The sequence below is a fragment of the Chelonia mydas genome, chromosome 2 (genome assembly GCF_015237465.2).
Source record: "Chelonia mydas isolate rCheMyd1 chromosome 2, rCheMyd1.pri.v2, whole genome shotgun sequence".
NCBI classification, from domain to species: domain Eukaryota; kingdom Metazoa; phylum Chordata; order Testudines; family Cheloniidae; genus Chelonia; species Chelonia mydas.
This window is the reverse complement of record NC_057850.1, coordinates 221,210,509-221,231,747: the sequence shown is the minus strand read 5'-3', so window position 1 is coordinate 221,231,747 and position 21,239 is coordinate 221,210,509. Positions and strand designations below refer to the sequence as shown.

Below are 21,239 nucleotides of genomic sequence, written 5' to 3'. Positions count from 1 at the left end.
TGACATTTTTTATTGTTATTTTTTAACATAAACAGAAAATTACTGTTTTTTTCACCTTCCTATTTTCTTTTCCTCATTACTATCTTATTTTGATAATGGCTACATCTGTTACGTAAATGAGACTGGCTGGTAATGAGGGTTGTGATGTCATATCTCTGTTTTGTGTGGAATTTGATCATGGCAATGGAAGCATCAAAATGAGTAACAAGACTAAATAAGGGTTTAGATGCTCAGATATTATACCACAAATTTAAAATAGCCTTTCTATATTTTAACTTTACAAAAGCATCATAAACAGAATGATAACTGCTTTGTTTCAAATAAATAGTGTTAAATAAATACTATCATCATATGTTACTACTTACAGCAAACAGGAACAGATGCTGGTGGGGGAAAAGCTTCAATTTCCAGGACAGATTGTATGTTGACTAAGGCTGAGACTTGACCGAAGGGCATTTTATGCTTAACTTAGATGTCTAACTTCCACTGGAGTTAATGGGATTTGGACACCTAATTCCCGTAGGCTCCTTTGAAATTTCCAGCCTAAAATACTTTCGACCTTTCCGTTTCATGCCTACCTACCAGCATACCTACCAGAGAAGGAGGCGTGTGGAGGGGCCAAGAAGGCCAAAACTAGACAAATGTAGGGACCATCAAATGGCTTAGAGAAAGGTATGGTCCATGAGATAGGAGCAAGTGCATGAAAAGTTTTAGAAACAAAGGGCCAAACTCACCCCCCTCTCTCGACTCCAGGAGAATACAATTTTATCTCCTTGTACTAACCTGGCCCCGTGGGCCACTGGAGAGATTCAACTCCCGAGGTAGAACAGGAGCTACTTCCACATCTATCGTTCCCAGGTGGTTCTGCCATACAAACTGAGGCTGCAATATGGATGCACCGAATCAGGGTTTAGCCAGCTTTTGGAGCTGGAGTTGCCGCCCAGGTATCTCCCCATAGAGGATAGGCTGTGGTTGACTGGTGCTGCAAAAAAGCCAGAAGACTTTTCACTCTGGAGAGAATCTTGCTACAGGAGGGTAATTTTGAATTGTTTCCTGATGTGAAGAGGGAACTGCTGGAGATGTTTGAGAATTGTAGGGATACATTTCTTAAACATGTGAGAGTGTGGGTTGTAATACTTTGGAATAAGGAGAGCTGAAACCTCCACAAACTTTTAACCCTGTATAGAACATATACAACATTACTTATTTGTATATATTAGCCTTGTAATCTATTTAGTGTATTTTGTCTTTGAGCATGGGTGCTGGGGGTAAAAAAACATCCTGACTAAAATGTCATTGAAACTGTCACATTCCAGAAAACAGTTTGGTTTTGAAAATTTGGTATTTTTAGACAAAAAATCGCTTCATCAAAAATTTTCCAACAAGCTTTATTCATGACCTATCCACCCTTGGAATCCTTTGATTGGGATTCCAGCTACCAAACTGGTCACCCAACTATTCTAGTGGATAGAATACATGTATTTAATGTAAAATATCTGTACTCAAGACTAAGAACAAGTTTTCAGCTGAATCATGGAGACTAGCTTTAGATTTTTGCAGTAACTGAATGTGCCTGTTGCCAAAACCCTATACTCTGTGAAATATTCACAATTTTTTTAATCTGTTATTTGACCAACTCTACCTTTATATATAATCTGTGATCATATATTGATGGCTTCTTCCAAGGATAAGTTTCAGTTTATTACAGTGTATTCCTTTTAATTTGTCATCATTAAGGGGCCCTACATGTACCGATGAGAGAATCTTGGAAATAAATAACACCCATGTGTTACCTCACTGAGAGAGAATGAGAGAGATTTACTATCTGCTTAAATATTTCCTTAGTGCAGACAAAAAAATTAATTTATGTAAAAGAATTTCATTTCTGATTAACGACTTTTTCAGCAGTTAATTATACTATTCTTCCACTCTGTGGGATGTTAAGAAGTAAACTGTCCTGACCCTCATACATTAAATCAGACAAATGGTAGAAATATAGTACTATACAGGAATAGCGTATGGAAGGGATTATGTGTGTATTTATGTCTGTGTTTACCTTTTATACTAAAAAAAAATTCTGATAACTGCAAATACTTCTTTTAGGAATTTGTTTAAAATAAATGCAAGTTTTGTGCTTCAGAGTTTAAATGCATACCAGCCTATACATTCCTTTAATCTGAGGCCCTTAAGGAATTGTTTTGGATGTATTTATGTGAATTCCTGTTGAGGTCAGATCACAAACTTCATCATATATTTCATTGCAGTTTGACTTGATAAAACTGTGCTAAATTAGAGAATTTATCTCTCCTTCCTGAAAAATTAGGACCCCTTTTGTTTCTCTGGAGGCTTCAAGAAAGACAAAGGAAGACACTAAGTGCCTTCTATATCACCTAAACACAAAACTATCAACAATAAAAATAGACTTTGGCTCTGAGATTTCGGTCTCTTAAATTTTCTGTTTGTGAATATTCACTCAAAGCTTAAAGACAAATCAGTTGGAGTTTTTACTAAGTTGGAGAATTTTTGTTATAATAATTAATCTTCCAGAAACAACCACCAAAAATGAGGATAGTAGGATGCAGATCTTTTTGGATGCTGGCAAAACCATTACATTCCTAGAGCCAGATTCTGATCTCTATTTATGACTAAACTTCAGTGGGAGTGACTTTGAATTTACACTGTAACAGAGATCAGAACCTGGGCCCGGGAGTCTAACAAAAACAAGTACAGCAATGAAATTGGCTCCAGTAAAGAATGAGGATAAGAAAAAAAATATATCTAGTGCAATGCATATTGCTGGACACCATCCTGCTGTGCTATTACAAATCAAGCTGCTAGTTGAAGAAAGTGGCATCTAGTCTCATGGTAGTGCAGTTAAATTTATAAAAAAACAAGTCAGTATAAAGTTCAAGCTCCCTGAGAAGGCAACATACCTGTTAGAGTAACTGTATGGTATATCATTTCAGTTCACTGTCTTTCTTTTTCCAGTTTGCTGTTCCACAGGACACCCCGGAACTCACTGCTTTTTTGCATAACTCCACTATTCCTCACTATATCGGGCGGAGGGATGTCACCATGGTAGAACCACGAAGGAAGAGCTACGCAAAAATACTGGTGAGCTAATTTGAAATATATAGTGCTGGGACTATATGCGCAAGCTATACAATGTGACTGTTGCTTTTGTCATATTCTCTTTACAGACTTTTAACTTCCTACTGTTCTAAGTGACAAGTAAATGATGGAACAACTGATTTTTAAATCTCTTGTCTTAACTATGCATTATATACTGCACCATTGATTTTCTTGGTACTTTACAGACAAATTGTGACAGATCCTTTACCCAAGGATCTTACAGTCTAAGGACCCAGTACTGCAGTTGGGTCCACAAATGCAGACCTCTCTACCAATGCATTGCCTCAAGTGGCCTCTCTGTGAAAGTAGAGAGGCTCATGGATTGCACGCACACATGCCTCCACCCACTCACTCGGGTCTTTCACCAGATCATGGCCTAAAATAATGAAACATAGTAACACTTTTAAAATCTATGCATATATTTTCTTAACGGGTCTTTAACATTTTCATAAAATTCTTAAACTCAGCTACTGAAATATACCAAAAATAACAGCGCTGTCCCATAATATTGTCAAGTGCAAATATTGATTCAATAAATACTCAAGACATTCTCTGGCTTCAAGAAATGTCAAGTATTTTGTTCTTTAAAGTATCACAAGCAATCAAAATAGTTCTGGTATAATTTACCAGTTTTTTTAGTTTTCAAGGGTAAATATCTAACCGATCAAAAACACAGGGTCTGTAAAATGTTGGCAACAGCAAAGACCTCTCACCCAGTGTGGCAACATAGCTCTGAGTATCAGTCTCAAAGCCTTCTGGGACATGAACATCTGGACGATAACATGCTGTCAGTCTGGTTTTTGTTGTTCATACATTGAGTACTCCACGTTTTAGAGTATTTAAGCATCACAATTACCAGGTCCTTTTGCCTGGAGGCTGTATTTCTAAATCGGTGACCCTGAGGCCAAAACCTGGGATTCTTGTGGCCATCATTTCCATTTATTTTTATTAACCCCAGCCCGAGTTTCTTTCCTGCTGTCTAGTCTCCTGGTAAACGGTTCACTGTCACCATATGTTTGAGCTCCTTGCTATCACCAGAAGTTGTCACAAATAGGAAAAAAAAGAACTCTGTAGGCCTAATCTCTGCTTGTAAAGTAACAAAAAATGTCTTTACATTATGTCTGAAAATGGAATTTGACTATTTTTTAAACGGGGGGAGCCCAAAGCTGAAATTAATTAATGACTTATTTTAATTTAAAAATAGAATCACAGAAGTACTGATTTCATATACCTATGGTGGTTGTGTCCTGCATAATTCTTCCGTCATCAGAAAGACCAACAACGTCACACTTTGGAAATAATTCTGATTCTAGCAAGACGACAAAAAAACCTAGCCTTTGGAAGACAAACCATTCAGTACCACAAAACTTTTAATCCATTTCTCAGTAATGCCTTAATTATCAGTTATATTCCTCTTTAACTACTCTCTTATGTTGCCAACATAGAAAAGACTTCAGCAACTGTGAATGGTTAACAAAATTTATAAGTATGTACAGTCTTTGCATCTTATTATGTACTTTAAAATAAGAAGAACCAGGGGTTTTTCAGCAGCTTGATCCAGACAGACAATATTAGATTGATTTCACAGAAACATAGGACGTGCCAGTCTGGATCAGACTAGCAGTCCAACTAGTCCAGGATTCTCTCTCTCACAGTAGCATTAGCCAGATGCTTAGGAAGGTGGCATATGCAGCAAGCATATGTAAAGTATGGAGATGTTTGGTAGTCTCTAGCTTGTCATGTGTGTTTTTAGGCTAGAAAAGCAAGCCAATATATTGTTTGTTAGTTGATGCTGATTTTTGCCATTAGCCCATTTGACTGAGTACTATGTTCAGGACTGGGTAAAACCTTTCCATGAAAATTGTTTTTGCTGACAAATTGGATTTTTAATTAAATTTAAAATATTCATGGAAAGTGTCTGTTTTCCACAGAAAATTTTGACTTTTCATCTGAATATCAAACACTTTTTGGATGAAAACTGAACATTTTTAATTTTCAGCCCCAAAATTTGTTTGGTTTTCAGTTTTTGATGAAAAGTCATTTTTTTACAGGGGGAGAAGCATTTTCCGACTAGCTCTAATCCTGTCCTGTCTGTCCTGTTTGCTAAACATTTGGTTTCTTTCCTTTTTACCTCTCATGGTTTCTGTATAGTGAAGACTATAAAGGGCTAAATACATTCCTAAGAAAAATAGGAATGTGTGCTCAGGTCTTCAACTTTCAGCCAAAATCAGGCTTCTTGCACAGCAATGATTTAGAATCCTAGAATATCAGGGTTGGAAGAGACCTCAGGAGGTCATCTAGTCCAACCCCCTGATCAAAGCAGGACGAATCCCCAACTAAATCATCCCAGCCAGGGCTTTGTCAACCCTGAGCTTAAAAACTGCTAAGGATGGAGATTCCACCACCTCCCTAGGTAACCCATTCCAGTGCTTCACCACCCTCCTAGTGAAAAAGTTTTTCCTAATATCCAACCATATTTTGTTAATATGTGTTTTTGTCCTCTGTAATTAGAAATTAAAAAAAAAACAGATGAAAAGTTAAATAAAGCTGGTTAGAGAATGACTGAATAGGAAGAATTAACTATGTATATCCTCTACAATAGGTACTGTAAACAAGGCTTATAGCATGAGTCTCTTCTGAGGATGTGGAAAGTAGAGAGGAAGCACACAGCCTCTACTTAAGATGTGATGAGATAGAGATTTATGGGGAGTATTGTTACGCTGGTTATACTGGTGTAGCACTATAGCTAGGCATGACTCTTTCTGGAATATGTTCAGACATAATAAAATATATTAGCACCCTATTCACGAAGGTGGTTACCCAGTTTTATCAGAGTATGGTCTCTGAAAGGATATTCTTACAGAAAGTACATTATAGCACTAATGAAGCGCTGTGTCTGTAGAGGTGATACCTTTGCTTCAAGACAATCAAAACCACTTGGCATCGCCATTGTGAGTAAAGTATGTAGCAGCGAGGGGCAAATTGGATTATAAAGAAAATGGACTAGTCAAAATATCAGCCTTTCCCCTGAACTGAGTCCAAACCTTTTAGGGTACATCTGCATAGCATTTTGGACCCATCCTCCTCCCTAGACTTCAGAGCCTGAGCTCCAGCCCAAGCCACAACTTCAAAGTGCTGTCTATTCAGCTATTTTTAGAGTGCTAGTACAAGCCCTGCTAACCCAAGTCTGTCAGCCCAGGCTGGAAAGCTTGCTCCGCACGGTCCAAAATGCTCTGTAGACCTACCCTTAGGTTTAGATCTATTTGAATAAATACCCCAAACACTCTCTCTGACCTCCAACAGTCCCTTGGCTTTTAGTTCCTTCTCCCTGTGAGCTGCCTTCCATTCCATTTGTCCAGTACAGCTCTATTTTTTTCTGTGATTTCCCCAGTAGATCCCCTTCTCCAATTCTTTGTCCCTATCTGTGAGTTCCAACCAGCTCCTTATCTTGGCTGGTAATATTTCCATTCTAGACTCCAGCCGTCTTGGCTAGGGCCGATTGGCTGTTGTATTCAGTTGTGTGTTTTCTGGTCTTTCCCCATCCAGGATCACTGCTCACCAGGAAAGCTTCACAGAAGCTTCACAGGTTCAAATAGAGCAGCTAATGAAGCTCAGCAAACATGCTGGCTTTGCAATATAAATTTCACCAGGAAAATTAGGAGTATCAGAGAAGGAGGGGAAGTTTTGAGAGTGTAAATATGGAGTCTGGGAGTCAGAGAAGAGACAAGGAACTGGCTGGAGGGAAGGAAAGGGGAAAGAGGAATAAACAAGATTTTGTTAAACAGTTGGACTTTTTAAGAATTCTTCAAACCAGACTGGTGAATGCTATTAGCTTTGTCATCACTAACATATGTAAAGGGTTGTATTCATAGGTAACTTAGAAGAAGCCCCATTGTGGTTATTCATTTCTCACAAAGGCACTTCAGATATCTTTTGTTGTACATTTGTATTAGATTAAATTCTTGAAGATGCATGATATTTAATACATTAAGATAGTTTATCATTTTTTCTATTTAGAGCAGTTGAGGGAAATTAAATCTGTGTACAATTAAGTGTGTGTATTCTCACATTAGCCTTGTTACAAAAGCAGTGTTATAATTTCATTTTACTTTTATACAGAACTGTACAAACGTGAAGTGTTTAATAATCTCGTGTACGGTGGGACAGCTAGAAAGAGGAAAGAGTGCAACACTAAAAATCAGATCTCGGTTATGGGCCCAAACTTTCCTACAGGTAATGTAATTTGTGAAACTCTTTACACACAAAAAAGCCCATTTTATTTGTCTGTTTATTTAAAGATATATATATATAGTGTGTCTATATGTATGTTTATATATATGTGTTTATATATATATATATATATATTATGGTCTTAACTTGTGAATCTTATTGTCATCACTTTGTTTTGGGGTAAATCTCTCTGCTTCATGCTTATGTCACACACATACTGCTAATTTCTCCCTCCTCTGAATATTGTGTCCATTTCCATTTTACTTTGCCAGTTTTTACTGCATATTCCATGTTGATCTTGATCCCCATATGTCATAAAAATAAAGGGAAGGGTAACCACCTTTCTGTATACAGTGCTATAAAATCCCTCCTGACCAGAGGCAAAACCCTTTCACCTGTAAAGGGTTAAGAAGCTAAGATCACCTCACTGGCACCTGAGCAAAATGACCAATGAGGAGACAAGATATTTTCAAAGCTGGAGGGGGGGAAACAAAGGGTCTGTCTGTCTGGGTGATGCTTTTGCTGGGAACAGATCAGGAATGCAGTCTCAGAACTTCTAGCTAGAAATGCGTTAGATTTCCTTTTGTTTAATGGCTGGTAAAATAAGTTTAATTGTTTGTTAGATTTCCTTTTGTTTAATGGCTGGTAAAATAAGTTGGTAAAATAAGTTGTGCTGGATGGAATGTATATTCCCGTTTTTGTGTCTTTTTGTAACTTAAGGTTTTGCCTAGAGGGATTCTCTATGTTTTGATCTGATTACCCTGTAAGGTATTTCCCATCCTGATTTTACAGAGGTGATTCTTTTACCTTTTCTTTAATTAAAATTCTTCTTTTAAGAACATGATTGATTTTTCATTGTTCTTAAGATCCAAGGGTTTGGGTCTGTGTTCACCTGTAGAAATTGGTGAGGATTTTTATGAAGCCTTCCCCAAGAAAGGGGGTGTAGGGCTTGGGGGATGTTTTTGGGGGAAGACGTGTCCAAGTGGACTCTTTCCCCGTTCTTTATTTAACACAATTTGTGGTGGCAGCATAGGGTCAAGGACAAGGCAAAGTTTGTACCTTGGGGAAGTTTTTAACCTAAGCTGGTAAGAATAAGCTTAGGGGGTCTTTCACGCGGGTCCCCACATCTGTACCCTAGAGTTCAGAGTGGGGAAGGAACCTTGACACCATCTTACCTTGACTTTCCATAGTATATCTGCTCATAGGCTTCTGTTGATTCTCCCAGATGACTTGACTTACCTGTGGCTTTATTTTATAACTGGTATGAATTCTCTGCGAGGGCATGTTTCTCCGTTTTCTTGATGCTCATATGTCTCAGAGCCATATAGCTGATGATGAATGCTCTGTATGCAGTTTAAAAATTAAAAGTTACTTGTTCACCTGTCAGTATTGTCATGGTTTAGGTATTAGACCCACATGTTGATGCATTATCCCCTCCTTCTGCATGGACATTTAACCTGGATCCCCTCCCCCACTCCTTCAGCTTGGAATGCAGAAAAAGAAAGATCATTCCTCAGCATCCCTCCTTTGTTCACAGTGGGTATGGAAACAGGAATGCCTAGTGGACCTAAGACTAGCAGAAAGAGAGGAGGAAAATATCCCAGTGAGGACAGGAGTTTGAAGAGCCTCAGCTTTTAACCTCCTCTTTCTTCCATCACCAGAAGTGAATAAGAGAAGATCCTGTCAACATGTTCTTTCTTCTGGCCTTCATGGAGGAACTAGAGAGCAGATAGGAGGGTATTCAGCCAAATTTAAACCAGTCCAATACCTAATGGTCCTGGGTTCTAAATCAATAATGAGCCAAATGCACATAACTCTGCACATCCTTACCCCTCGACATTTTACTGGTCAGCAGTGGGCATTTAAAGATCTAAACAAGAGGAAATTTTGCCTGTCAAGACCTAAGTTCAGGTTCTGTGTTTCTTCTGCCACAGTTAATGGCACCACTGACACCTAAAACAGAGCAGTCAGCTGCATGTCTTACTTTGCTCTGGGGTTGGTGATGTCAGCCCAATTCAGTAACAAAGGACCTCGTTTGAATTTTTTTTTTATTTGTAAGTACACTTACCTTCTCCTAACGATTTGGGATGCTAACCAATTTTTATCTCTGTTTTTCAGTTTCCTTAATTCAAATAAGGTGCTTGTAAAAAGGTTCATATTTTGCAAACACAAACAAATAAGTTCATAAGGAGGGATTAAGGGCCCTCATTTTGGATTTATTTAGTGAATCATTTATTAGTGATGAGCAAACATTGAAAGCTTTGGTTCAAATAAATCCTCAGAAGTTTGGATGCTTCTCTCAACTATCTTAACCTCCTGAATCTGGGAAAACTGGGCTGGAGATCTTGTGGGAACAGGCTCCCTCACCAGATTTACCGTGCTTCCTGCTCATGTTGCCCAGAAAATACAATTAAAACAGTTTTTCTTGATGTATATGGACATTTCTGTTTCCAGAACATGGAAGTGCAGAGACAGAAGAAGATAGATATAATGCGAAAGTTACACAGGGTTTTTTTTGTTTGTTTTTGAGTTTTTTTGAACCTCAGAAGATATCCCATTTGATTTTTGGGCACTAGTTTGGTTTTCCTCCTTATTATGTTCAACTCAATCAGTTCACCCATCCATACTATTTACTAAGAACCTACCTGTTTAGCTAATGTTCTTAACCTGAGCCCGTCACCATGGCACCTGAGCACTGCAGAGCCCAAGTATTCAACCACATAGAGTTTTTCCTCCCTCTTTATCCAGAAGCAATCGAGAAGTTAGTTACCTTACTATGAACAGCACATCTGGCATTCTGGACTCAACTAAAAACTAACAAAGAAACACATCTACCAAAACAAACATCCCACTGCACACACTTCTCCCCCAGGGAGAGAATCAGAGAACAACTTGTGATGGATGTTAGTCGCATTGCTTAATGCACTACTGGAAAGTACTGAGGTACTACAGTGATGAGCGTGATATAAGAACCTGAATAGAACAAAGCCTCTGGATTTGTTATTCTGCAGCTGAAATTCGACCATTTCCTTAAGGGTCAAATCTTGATCTCTTGAACACAGCAAAGGGCTTTGTCTACAACAAGAGTCAATGGCTGGAAGTTAAAGCCTAAGACATAAGGCACACATTTTAAAGTGAGAGTGATTAGCAATTGGAAGTCTATTAAGGGCATTGGTGGATTCTCCATCTCTTCAATTCTTCAGATCCAGACTGAATGTCTTTCTAGAGGATAAGCTTTAGTCAAACCCAAGTTATTGAGCTCATACAGAGGTAAGTGGATGAAATTCTATGCCCTGTTTTATACAGGAAGTGAGACTTGATGATCTGATGATAACTTCTAGTCTTAAAATCTATGAAAGACAAAATAAAGGTGCACATTTTACAAATTGCCCCTGGAAAAGGGAAAAACAACCTGTTGATAAAGTACCATAGAGTATTAAAGGTAAAGAAAATGTGTATTACCCCCTCCATAAGGTGCAGTGTGAAACCACGCCGGGCCACCAATATAGGTATGCTGAATAGACTCCCAGTGGTAATCCTTGTCTGTGGGAGTTGAGCAATCTCTTATATCCATTAGGATGGAGCAGATTGTGCCTTCCCTCTACCCATCCATTTACGTTGGCCGAGCTCCACAAACAGGTGCAAAGGAGCAGTTGGAGTCATGGCCCTGCACCCTTCCTGCTTGCTTTTTGGAAGGGAAGCAGGAGTGAGACATCCCTGTGTTTTCCAGAGTGCAGAGATTGCTGTTGTGTGCAAGAGTCACTTACAGGCCTTTTGCTCACTCCTCTGTCAATACATAGCCATGCTTCCAACCTAGACATTGTATGGTCTGTGATAGCTTTAGCTGTTTTACCTGTGTCCTTCTTCTGCCTCTCCCCCAAGATAACTTACAAGCCTTATAAATGCTCACAAAGATTCTCTTAAAGGAGCCGGAGCCTCTTCTGACTAAAAACAAACATTGTCCTGAGAGAGTTGTTGCATCTAGTACTTCACCTCATGTCTAAGAAGCTGCCAGAAAAAGATACCCTGCCTTTTGTATCCACCCTTATCTACAGGGGAAATAAAAAGGAAATAGCATGAGAGGATGCAGGCTGCCACTCTCCCTCTCCCCGTAAAACCGTTTCCTTTTCCAGAGCCCCTTTTACAATTAACAGTTATACAGGCACAGCCATAAAAGACTACAGGCCACAATTAATTTCCTAAAAAGGGCATCATGTGCTCTGGAAAAGCCTGTAAACTTCCAATTCCCAAGACTATCCCAGAAGTAAATAAAAATACACCCAAAACATTGCAGCTTGGAACATGTTATCTAGGCTAAAATCTAAGGACTAACCTCCAATGAATCTTTAGGGTTAAACTATAGACTGAGGGAATTGGTATGGTCTCTGGAGCTATTTCTAAACAAGAAACAGCGTACCAGGGTAAGGCTGAATTCCACAGTCATTGTTCTGTATTGGTAGGTACAGTATATTCTTTGTACAGATCATGACCTCCTCATTTATAATACAACACAATGTATGACTTGTGTGTTAATGTTATTATTTCTGCTTTTTTGTACACGTAACTCTATACAAACTCTATAAATTTAATTGTACAATTTGCAAGTACAAAAGAGCAGAGGTAATATTAACACACAAGCCCTATGCTGTATTGTAATATAAATGAAGAGATGATGATCTGCAGAAAGAATTGTTTGTACTTACTAATACAGAAAAGTTTATATTTATAGCACAATCAACTATGTCACTGTGTACATTATTTTCCCCTCAGTTATACTAGTACACTGCTGATGAGAATTTGATCCAATGTGATTCATGCTAGGCTTAACAATTCATATTTCCTTTCAAAGAATGTACAAAACTGATTGTATATTTTGTCATCATTGGCATTCAGTCATATATAATCTCTCTTTTTTCCCATGTGGTTTGATTGACAATTGCTGACCTTTTTGCCGCATGGCAGTTGTCATCTGTCACCTTAAAATCAAAACGTTTATCACAAATTGCAGTTTTAAGAAGTGCAATAATTAGACATGTTTGAGTAAACAAAGCAGCTCTGAGTGTCCTAACTAGCCAACAAAGATAGAGAAGGATGTTGTACAGAGGCCAAGAAGAAGCAGAGCCATTTCTGGCTTTATTTCAAAGCTTGGATGTAAATAAGAACCACCACATAAGCTAACTAATGGAGTCAGACTTGCTGAGCCAGCAAATCATTAAATGCCTGATTAATGAAAAAAAATAACCTTACATGGTCATGTTACACTGTGTTCCATTAGGGTTCTATCATTTCTTTAATTTATAGTAAAGATGTTTATCTAATAGTTTTCATTATTCAACCCATGGTGGCTGAAATGCCGGTCATGGCAAGTTGTGGTACTAAGCCAAACCTTTGGAGGGAGCTCCATGGAGATCTTGCCTAAGTGTTCTTTGACCTTTGTTTAATGGGTACATTTTAATGTAGTGTGTGTGAATTGGGCAATGAAACAGCTGCTCTGAAAATGTATCCCTAAGTGGTGAATTTGTACCATTTTTCTGATTTGTAACACCCTTCCAGACTGCAAGCTCTTCTGCCAGGTCTTCACCAGCACGGCAGGGAGCAGAGCACAGCTCTTTCTTAACTGTTGTTTAAATCTGTGTTAAAAGTGCCTGAAAATTATTAATAAATTTTCTCCCAAGCACTCACAGGGCCTGAAGAGTTCTATGTACGAATGGAACTGGCTATGTAGTAGGTAGTGGAACAATGCCTAGAGAATATGCATGATTCCACAGAAGGGTTTTTGTTTTCCCTTCCTTAGCCCGTATATAAATCCACACATTTGGATTTGGCCATGCCTGTCTTCATGCACTGCAGTAACTAGAAAAGAAAAAAAATCAGATCTTGGTGTGAGCACCCATCTGTGTGCAGAATGGCTTTGTCACCTGGGAGAAGGATTCTGTCCCTGCTTGACCCCCTTCAACTCCACTCTGTAAGCCTAGTTCTCTATGCAGGGGAAAGTATTTGGGCCTAAGGGAGGCTTGCATGTAACTATCCAACACATTATTCTGCAACCAAGCCAAGTTCCCTCAGAATAGACTGGCAGATTCTGGCAGCCTGCACAGTAACTTTACGTGCAAGGAAAGCCATGAAAAATCAGATTGGAGAGGTCTTACTGATCTCATAGGCCATATAGAGAGTCTATGTAGCTGATTTTGATTCAACTACTAACAGCCATAAGTTTATTGTGTTCCTCCTCTAGCAGCACCAACATAATGACACGGAAATCAGGGGTCAAGGGATTTTGCTTTCCTTTCTTTAGTTTCAAGGAATCTTTGTTAATTTGAAAACAAAATAAGTAAAAGAGAAAAATGAGTGGCTGAAAATATTGGGATGGGGAGTGATTCATGGAGGGAATGGAGGTTTGTTGAGGAAAATCCCACCAACTGGGTTGTGTTGGGGATGGAGTTTTGTTGGGGCATTGCTACTGGTTTTGATTTTATTGTATTATTTAAAATAATGTCAAAGGTGCCCAGAGCAGCAGATGGGAGTCTTATTATATTTTATAAATCTCAAGAAACAAATGCATAATATAAATCAATTACCCTTAAAACCTGAATTTTTAAAATTCTATGAAACCCTGGCAAAATTGCTGTCTTTTATTTCAATTCAAAATATTCCCTTTAAATGAATGAAAAATGCACAAAACCCAGTACAAGGGCTCAAATGGGTCAAAGTAAGTGGGTGTGTTGATTTTTGCAGGAATATGCATGCCTGTCATAAATAACATGTACTTCATGATAATAATAAATTCACTACTTTTGAAATGTAATATCACAGTAAATTGTTGCATAATCCTCATTATCTGCATTTAGAGAAGTTACTCTATTTCTTGGCAGTTGTTATGTTCCTAGGTGGTGTGAGTAATGGAGAGAAAGTTAACGAATTCCCAAAGCACATATTTAAATGGTAACAGTAAATTGCTCACTTTCTTCTAAGTGTGCCAGAGACCAGTGGAAATGAAGGGGAACATGTTGGAATGAGGCAGGACTAACATTGTTAAACCAGCACTGTCAGAAAACATGATTTCTGTATACAGCAAGCTTCAGTTCTGTGGGAAGAGCTCCATTTCAGCGCAAGGAATAAGGAAAATACATAACCATTCAGTCCTCCACTGAGAGAGGTTTCAGTGTACTGTACCTGAAAGGAAAAGAATCTCATAAATAATAAGCATTCCTCAAGGCTTCAGTGGCAGTCGGTGGCACTCTGGAACTCATTTGCGGGTTGGAGCACCACTATAGGGCAAAGGAGACCACTTGCCAGATTCACCTTTCCTGTCCAGTTGGCTAAACTTGCTTCTTGCCTTCTCACTCTCCCCCAGTATCACGACCTGCAAGCCTGATCTAATGTTTGTCCTGTACTTTACTCTGCACTCAGACTAAAGCACACTTGGACTGTAGCACACCCATTTCAAAGGCTTTCAAAGCCTCATGCTCTTTACAGATTACCCCTGTGTTTGTCTGGACAGTAAGTAGGGAAGTACTGCACTGCATGCTTATTGGAAGCACTTTCTGTTGACTCCAGATTCTCTTATGTTTCGCAGTTGCTAAAGCAAAGGATCTAGTTTACCAAAGAGTGTATGAGGAAGATGTAGCAGCAACAAACACTCCTAGTCTGCTCTAGATCTCCCTTGCCCGCAGGGCGCTGGCAAACAGTTGCAGCACTGAGCTGGGGGAGTACATGCTGTACTTGTTCCACAGCTATTGGAACCTCCACTGGCAAGTGTCCGTGAAGGCATTCTGCCTGGTGTGTGTCTTTAGACACTGCCACTTATGCAGTGCATGACCTCTTTCCCCTTGCTCTTAGAGCCGTAACTGAGCCCTTCGCTTGTATTTCCAACCACAGGTCTCACTGCTTCCAGTAAACACTGAATAGTTAAACATGAGAGACTTGAAATCATTCTTTGGTGGGAAAAATTTTGTTCCTCAAGAATTAGTTGAGAATTATAAACAGGACTGCATAAGGGGGAAACAGAGACAGCTTCCAGTATCTACTAGGTGTTTGGACAACTAAAAGGCTTCAGTCTGCAGTTGTTCCTAACCAGATATGTTTTATTAGTACCCTTTAGCACAAGCAAATTGTCCTGTGGATATAAAGACTACATATAGAGTCTTTTACATTCTTTGTTGCTATTAAGCGATAAAGATTAAGGTGCAAAGCATTTCCTGGAGCTTAATGACTGGCCGAGAGGATTTGGTGGCCCAAGGAACAGCCTAGGTTTATTAATCCCCAGGAAGTGCCCTTCACTGAGGTTGTTATTGCTAATATAAGCTGAAAATGAAATAAACCATACACAGTAGGTGAAAGGATTTATTTTTTATGGGTGATGCGTTTCTGTACAGGGCATTTGAAGAGAGTTAATGCCCTGTACTGTACACTAGCCAATCACATTGTGTGAATGATCTCTCTACAGCCTGTTCATTTCATAATCTAACATATCCTGTCACCTTCACGGCAGAGTTCATTTATAAATCACATGCAGAATCCTACTCCAACGCGAACAGTTGAATTAATAAACCATTTTTTCAGGCAGCAGGAGTTGTAAATTTCCTAACATGTATCCTAGTAAACCACAGTAAAATATATCAGCAGAAATGAGAAATGCCCAAGTATTTATGTGACTTTGTCTAAGAATTAGAATGTTGTCAATTTAGTTTTGAGGAATGGAACAAGCTTTAAAAGAAGAAAATAATCTGTGACCAAGATAAAGAACAAGATGCCTGCTCTGAAGACTCTGGCTTACACAATTTAAATGCCATGAAATCTATATAAAACATCATTCTTATTAGGCAATTTCCTGTCTTAAGTGACTGCCACAAACTAGTTTTCTCTATTGAGTGCCAATCTAGTCCTTCTTTATTAGAAGACCACCTTGTTGTAGCAACCATGCAAGGAACTAACAAACTTCAACAGGACTTTATTTTTAAAGTGGAAACCTCTTTACCAAGCTGCTGATGCACCCTCGATAGCTCACACTCCACCTCCTGAACTTCCCTCCCCCTCCTTCCTATTTCCTGTCCTTTCAGACTCCGAGCAGCCAGTGCTCCCAGTTCTAATAATTACAAGCAGCGTATAAATACCACATTCCCTCCTCTCTTAAGAAACTCTCCCAATTAAAATAAACATTGTTGTTCTAACCACAGGAACAAATATGAAACAAGACACTATACTGTTGGCAGAAATATTACACTGAAAACACTGTAGATGCTACATAACATAGTCTCTAGTCCAGACAGGTGGTCGTCTGTGTCTGACAGGCCATGTCTCAAGCCCCGGTTCCAGTGCATTGTCTTGTTGTGTTGATACTACAGTGAAGTCATCCAGTGCAGACTGGGTGTTGGCATAATCTCCTCTTCGTGCATAGGCAGGTGCAAGATAAGAAGCATTCCATACCTGCCCACCAGAAAGTCGATAGGTGTAAGGTCCCTTCTTCTCTATGATTTTAAGAGGAGTTGTGAATTTATGGTCCCCTTTGCATAAAATTCCAGGTTTTCTTAATCTAACAAAGGAACCACACTCAAACTTTGGTTCCTTAGCACCCCGGCACTTATCTGTGAAAGCCTTATACTTTGCTTAATTCTGTTCAACTGTTTTTCTCACATCATCCTCGCTTGGGGCATCAGGTCGTGCCTTTAACAATCCAGCAATGTTCAGTTTAGTATTCATCTGTTTCCCATGCAGTAACTCTGCGGGTGATCTTTGCGTTGTGGCATGTCGTGTAGCTCTGTATGCTTGCAAGAAATCAGTAGTGAAGGTTATCCACAATCATCCTTCCAGTTTAGCCATTTGCAAATTCTCTTTCAAACTTCTGTTAAACCGTTCTATTTCCCCATTGGCTTGAGGGTAATATAGGGATGACCTTCTGTGTAAAATGTTCCTTTGTGCTAGAAAAGTTTCGAACTCCAGGGAAGTAAATTGACTACCATTATCTGAAACCAGTTCTTTGGGGTTACCTTCCCTGCTAAAAACTGTAGAGAGGAACTTAATTATTGTAGCAGAAGAGATTTGCGATGTAAATGCTACCTCAGGCCATTTACTGCAATAGTCTATTAAAGTGATGGCATAATGGCAGTCACTTGAAGCAGTATCAAAGGGTCCTACAATGTCAATTGCCACTTTTTCCCATGCAGATTCAGGAAGAGGAACAGGCTGCAATGGAGAGGTACATGTCACTGCTGTCTTATCATGCATTTGGCAAGTGACACAGGATTTTATGAAAAAAGAAAAGGAGTACTTGTGGCATCTTAGAGACTAAACAATTTATTTGAGCATAAGCTTTCATGAGCTACAGCTCACTTCATCGGATGCATTCAGTGGAAAATACAGAAGATGCTTTTATACATACAAACCATGAAAAAATGGGTGTTTACCACTACAAAAGGTTTTCTCTCCCCTCACCCCACTCTCCTGTTGGTAATAGCTTATCTAAAGTGATCACTCTCCTTACAATGTGTATAATAATCAAGGTGGGCCATTTCCAGCACAAATCCAGGTTCCCCCCCCCTTTTTTCACACACACAAACCCACTCTCCTGTTGGTAATAGCTTATCTAAAGTGATCACTCGCCTTACAATGTGTATGATAATCAAGGTGGGCCATTTCCAGCACAAATCCAGGGTTTAACAAGAATGTCTGGGGGGGTGGGGAGGGAGGAAAAAACAAGGGGAAATAGGTTACCTTGCATAATGACTTAGCCACTCCCAGTCTCTATTCAAGCCTAAGTTAATTGTATCCAATTTGCAAATGAATTCCAATTCAACAGTCTCTCGCTGGAGTCTGGTTTTGAAGTTTTTCCGTTGTAATATCGCAACTTTCATGTCTGTAATCGCGTGACCAGAGAGATTGAAGTGTTCTCCGACTGGTTTATGAATGTTATAATTCTTGACATCTGATTTGTGTCCATTTATTCTTTTACGTAGAGACTGTCCAGTTTGACCAATGTACATGGCAGAGGGGCATTGCTGGCACATGATGGCATATATCACATTGGTAGATGTGCAGGTGAACGAGCCTCTGATAGTGTGGCTGATGTTATTAGGCCCTATGATGGTGTCCCCTGAATAGATATGTGGGCACAGTTGGCAACAGGCTTTGTTGCAAGGATAGGTTCCTGGGTTAGTGGTTCTGTTGTGTGGTATGTGGTTGCTGGTGAGTATTCGCTTCAGGTTGGGGGGCTGTCTGTAGGCAAGGACTGGCCTGTCTCCCAAGATTTGTGAGAGTGTTGGGTCATCCTTCAGGATAGGTTGTAGATCCTTAATAATGCGTTGGAGGGGTTTTAGTTGGGGGCTGAAGGTGACGGCTAGTGGCATTCTGTTATTTTCTTTGTTAGGCCTGTCCTGTAGTAGTTGACTTCTGGGAACTCTTCTGGCTCTATCAATCTGTTTCTTCACTTCCGCAGGTAGGTATTGTAGTTGTAAGAATGCTTGATAGAGATTTTATGAGTGCTTCAGTTTGAGAGTCCATCCCTGGCCACCAATACAGATCCCGTAGTCACTGTTTGGTTTGGCAATTCCTTGATGAGTATCGTGTGCCAGGTGTATGAGTTTTGACTGTAATTCTTCTGGCACAAGTAGCTGGTGTGTACCTCGTAGCACACAGCCACTGAGCAAAGAAAGTTCATCCTGAACTCTAAAATAAGGCAGCAAAACTAGGTCAAGGTTTTTAGGGTTACTGGGCCATCTCTTTGTCTGAAATTCCCGTAGTTTTTGTTGAATTGGACATGCTGAACAAGCAGCTTGAAATTGTTCTTTTGTAACTACAGTAAGAGTGCTTGTATTAAGCGCAACTACTACATCCTCATCCTCCAGTGAACCATCTGGTGAAGGCAAAGGCAGGCGAGAAAGGCAATCAGCTACCACATTTTGGTTTCCAGGCTTAAATTCCAGTTCATAATTGAAAGAGAGTAGTCTTGCAGACCATCTAGCAATACGATATCCTACTCTTCCTAGTCCTTTCATGGTGAGCAATGTCGTCAAAGGGCTGTGGTCTGTGCGCAACTTGAATGTGCAGCCCCACAGGTAAGTTCTCCATTTTTCAGTAGCCCAGACACAAGCAAGTGCTTCTTTTTTGACTGTAGAATATTTCCTCTCAGCATTACTTAGTGTCTTTGAAGCAAATGCAACAGTCCTCTCTGTGTTGTCCTCATGAAGTTGTGTGAGGACAGCCCCAAGTCCATAATCAGAAGCATCAGTAGTTACAATTGTGGGCAATGCAGGACTGAATAGTGCAAGAACTGGACTATGTACAATCAAGTCTTTCACTGTTTCGAAACTAGCTTGTGCATCCATTGTCCACACTAAGGTTGAACTTCTCTGTAGTAATTCTCAAAACGGTTCAATGACAGAAGCATAATTGGGAATGAATTTTGCATATCAGTAGGTAAGACCCAAGAAGAAACATAAGGTTTGCAAATCTGTTGGAGGAGGAGCATTTGAAATTGCCAGGATATGATCTGGATCAGGTTTTAGTCCAGCCTGTGAAATTGTATGCCCCAGAAAGGAGAGTTCAGTTTGTCTAAATTTGCATTTGGGCTTGAGCTTGAGGCCTATTGAGCTTGAGGCCTGTTTTGCTGATGCAGTTTAGTACAGACTGCAGGTTATTGTCATGATCCTCAGAAATATTTCCAAACACGATAATATCATCCAGATAGCACTGAACTCCATGTTGATTCTTCAGAATCAATTACATCATTTTTTGGAAGCCACTTGGGGCAGATGTGAGACCATATGGAACATGTTTAAAATGAAATAGTGGCTTATGTGTAATAAATGCTGTGAGGTCTCTGCTATCTTCATGCAATATAACCTGGTAGTATGTGGTCTGAAAATCAAGAGTAGAAAACATCTGTGCTCCACTGAGTTCTGCAAATACTTCTTCTATGTGAGGAAGAGAATGACTGTCAATCACAATAGCTTTATTTGGCTCCCTTAAGTCCACACAAAGGCGAATGCCTCCACCTTTCATCTGTGTCACTACTATAGGTGAAATCCATTCCGACGAGTCAATCTCTTCAATAATGTCCTTTTGAACAGTTTTCTAAGTTCCTCTGAAACAGCTTCCCTGACTGAAGATGGTAAGTGCTGTAACTTCTGTCATACACGCATCACACTATTCTGCATTTTAACTTTATGCAGAAACCCATAAGCACAGCCGAGTTTCTCCTCAACCTGGTGTTTGGTCCCAGCTGAAACTGGTGTGTACCACGAGAGTGCTTTGCTGAGGAAGATCAATTAATCCATTAACTACCCTGAGATTTAAAGCAGCCAATAAATCTCTGCCAAGGATAAGAGTGCCTTTGGGACAATGTACAACTCTGCAGTTACACAGCAATCACCAAAAGTAACTATTGCTGGCAGGCAGCCATGTACTGGAATATGGTTTTTCAAATAGCACACCAAGTGAATTTTGGGTTCAGTAAGAGGCACATCTTTAAAGTAATGGAAATGGATGGAATCAGGTAGTAGGGATACTGCTGAGCCAGTGTCCAACATTAGCTGAATAGAGTGTGATTTGCCTGAGGGTATGGCGGAAATGTTTACAGTGCACTTCATTTGTTCTGGAATATGAGCAGTAGTGATTTTGTCCACACTCAGCACAGTAACATCTAGTATTGTAACTGCATGCACCTGTTGACTGAACTGGCTACTGCGACATACTTTAGCAAAATGCCCAATCTTTTTGCAATGATTGCACTGAGCTACTTTTGCTGGACTTCCTGTGTAGCTTGCAAGGTGTTTTGGAGATCCACAGCGAAAGCATGCTTTTACTGTATTTTAAATTAGCTGATTTGGTGGTTTTCCATTAGTTTTCCTCTTGTAATCGTTTGACTGCAGCGATAGTGAACT

At 39.6% G+C, this 21,239-nt stretch overlaps 1 protein-coding gene across 1 annotated transcript in view; it reads left to right on the top strand.

The window, feature by feature from the left end:
* Positions 1 to 21,239, top strand: part of ITGA8 (integrin subunit alpha 8) — a 175,106-nt gene that overhangs the window by 128,599 nt on the left and 25,268 nt on the right. Inside the window, exons 26-27 of the mRNA XM_037890767.2 lie at positions 2,989 to 3,114; positions 7,252 to 7,365. Coding sequence (XP_037746695.2) covers positions 2,989 to 3,114; positions 7,252 to 7,365 — 240 coding nt within the window. The remainder of the gene's footprint in view (positions 1 to 2,988; positions 3,115 to 7,251; positions 7,366 to 21,239) is intronic.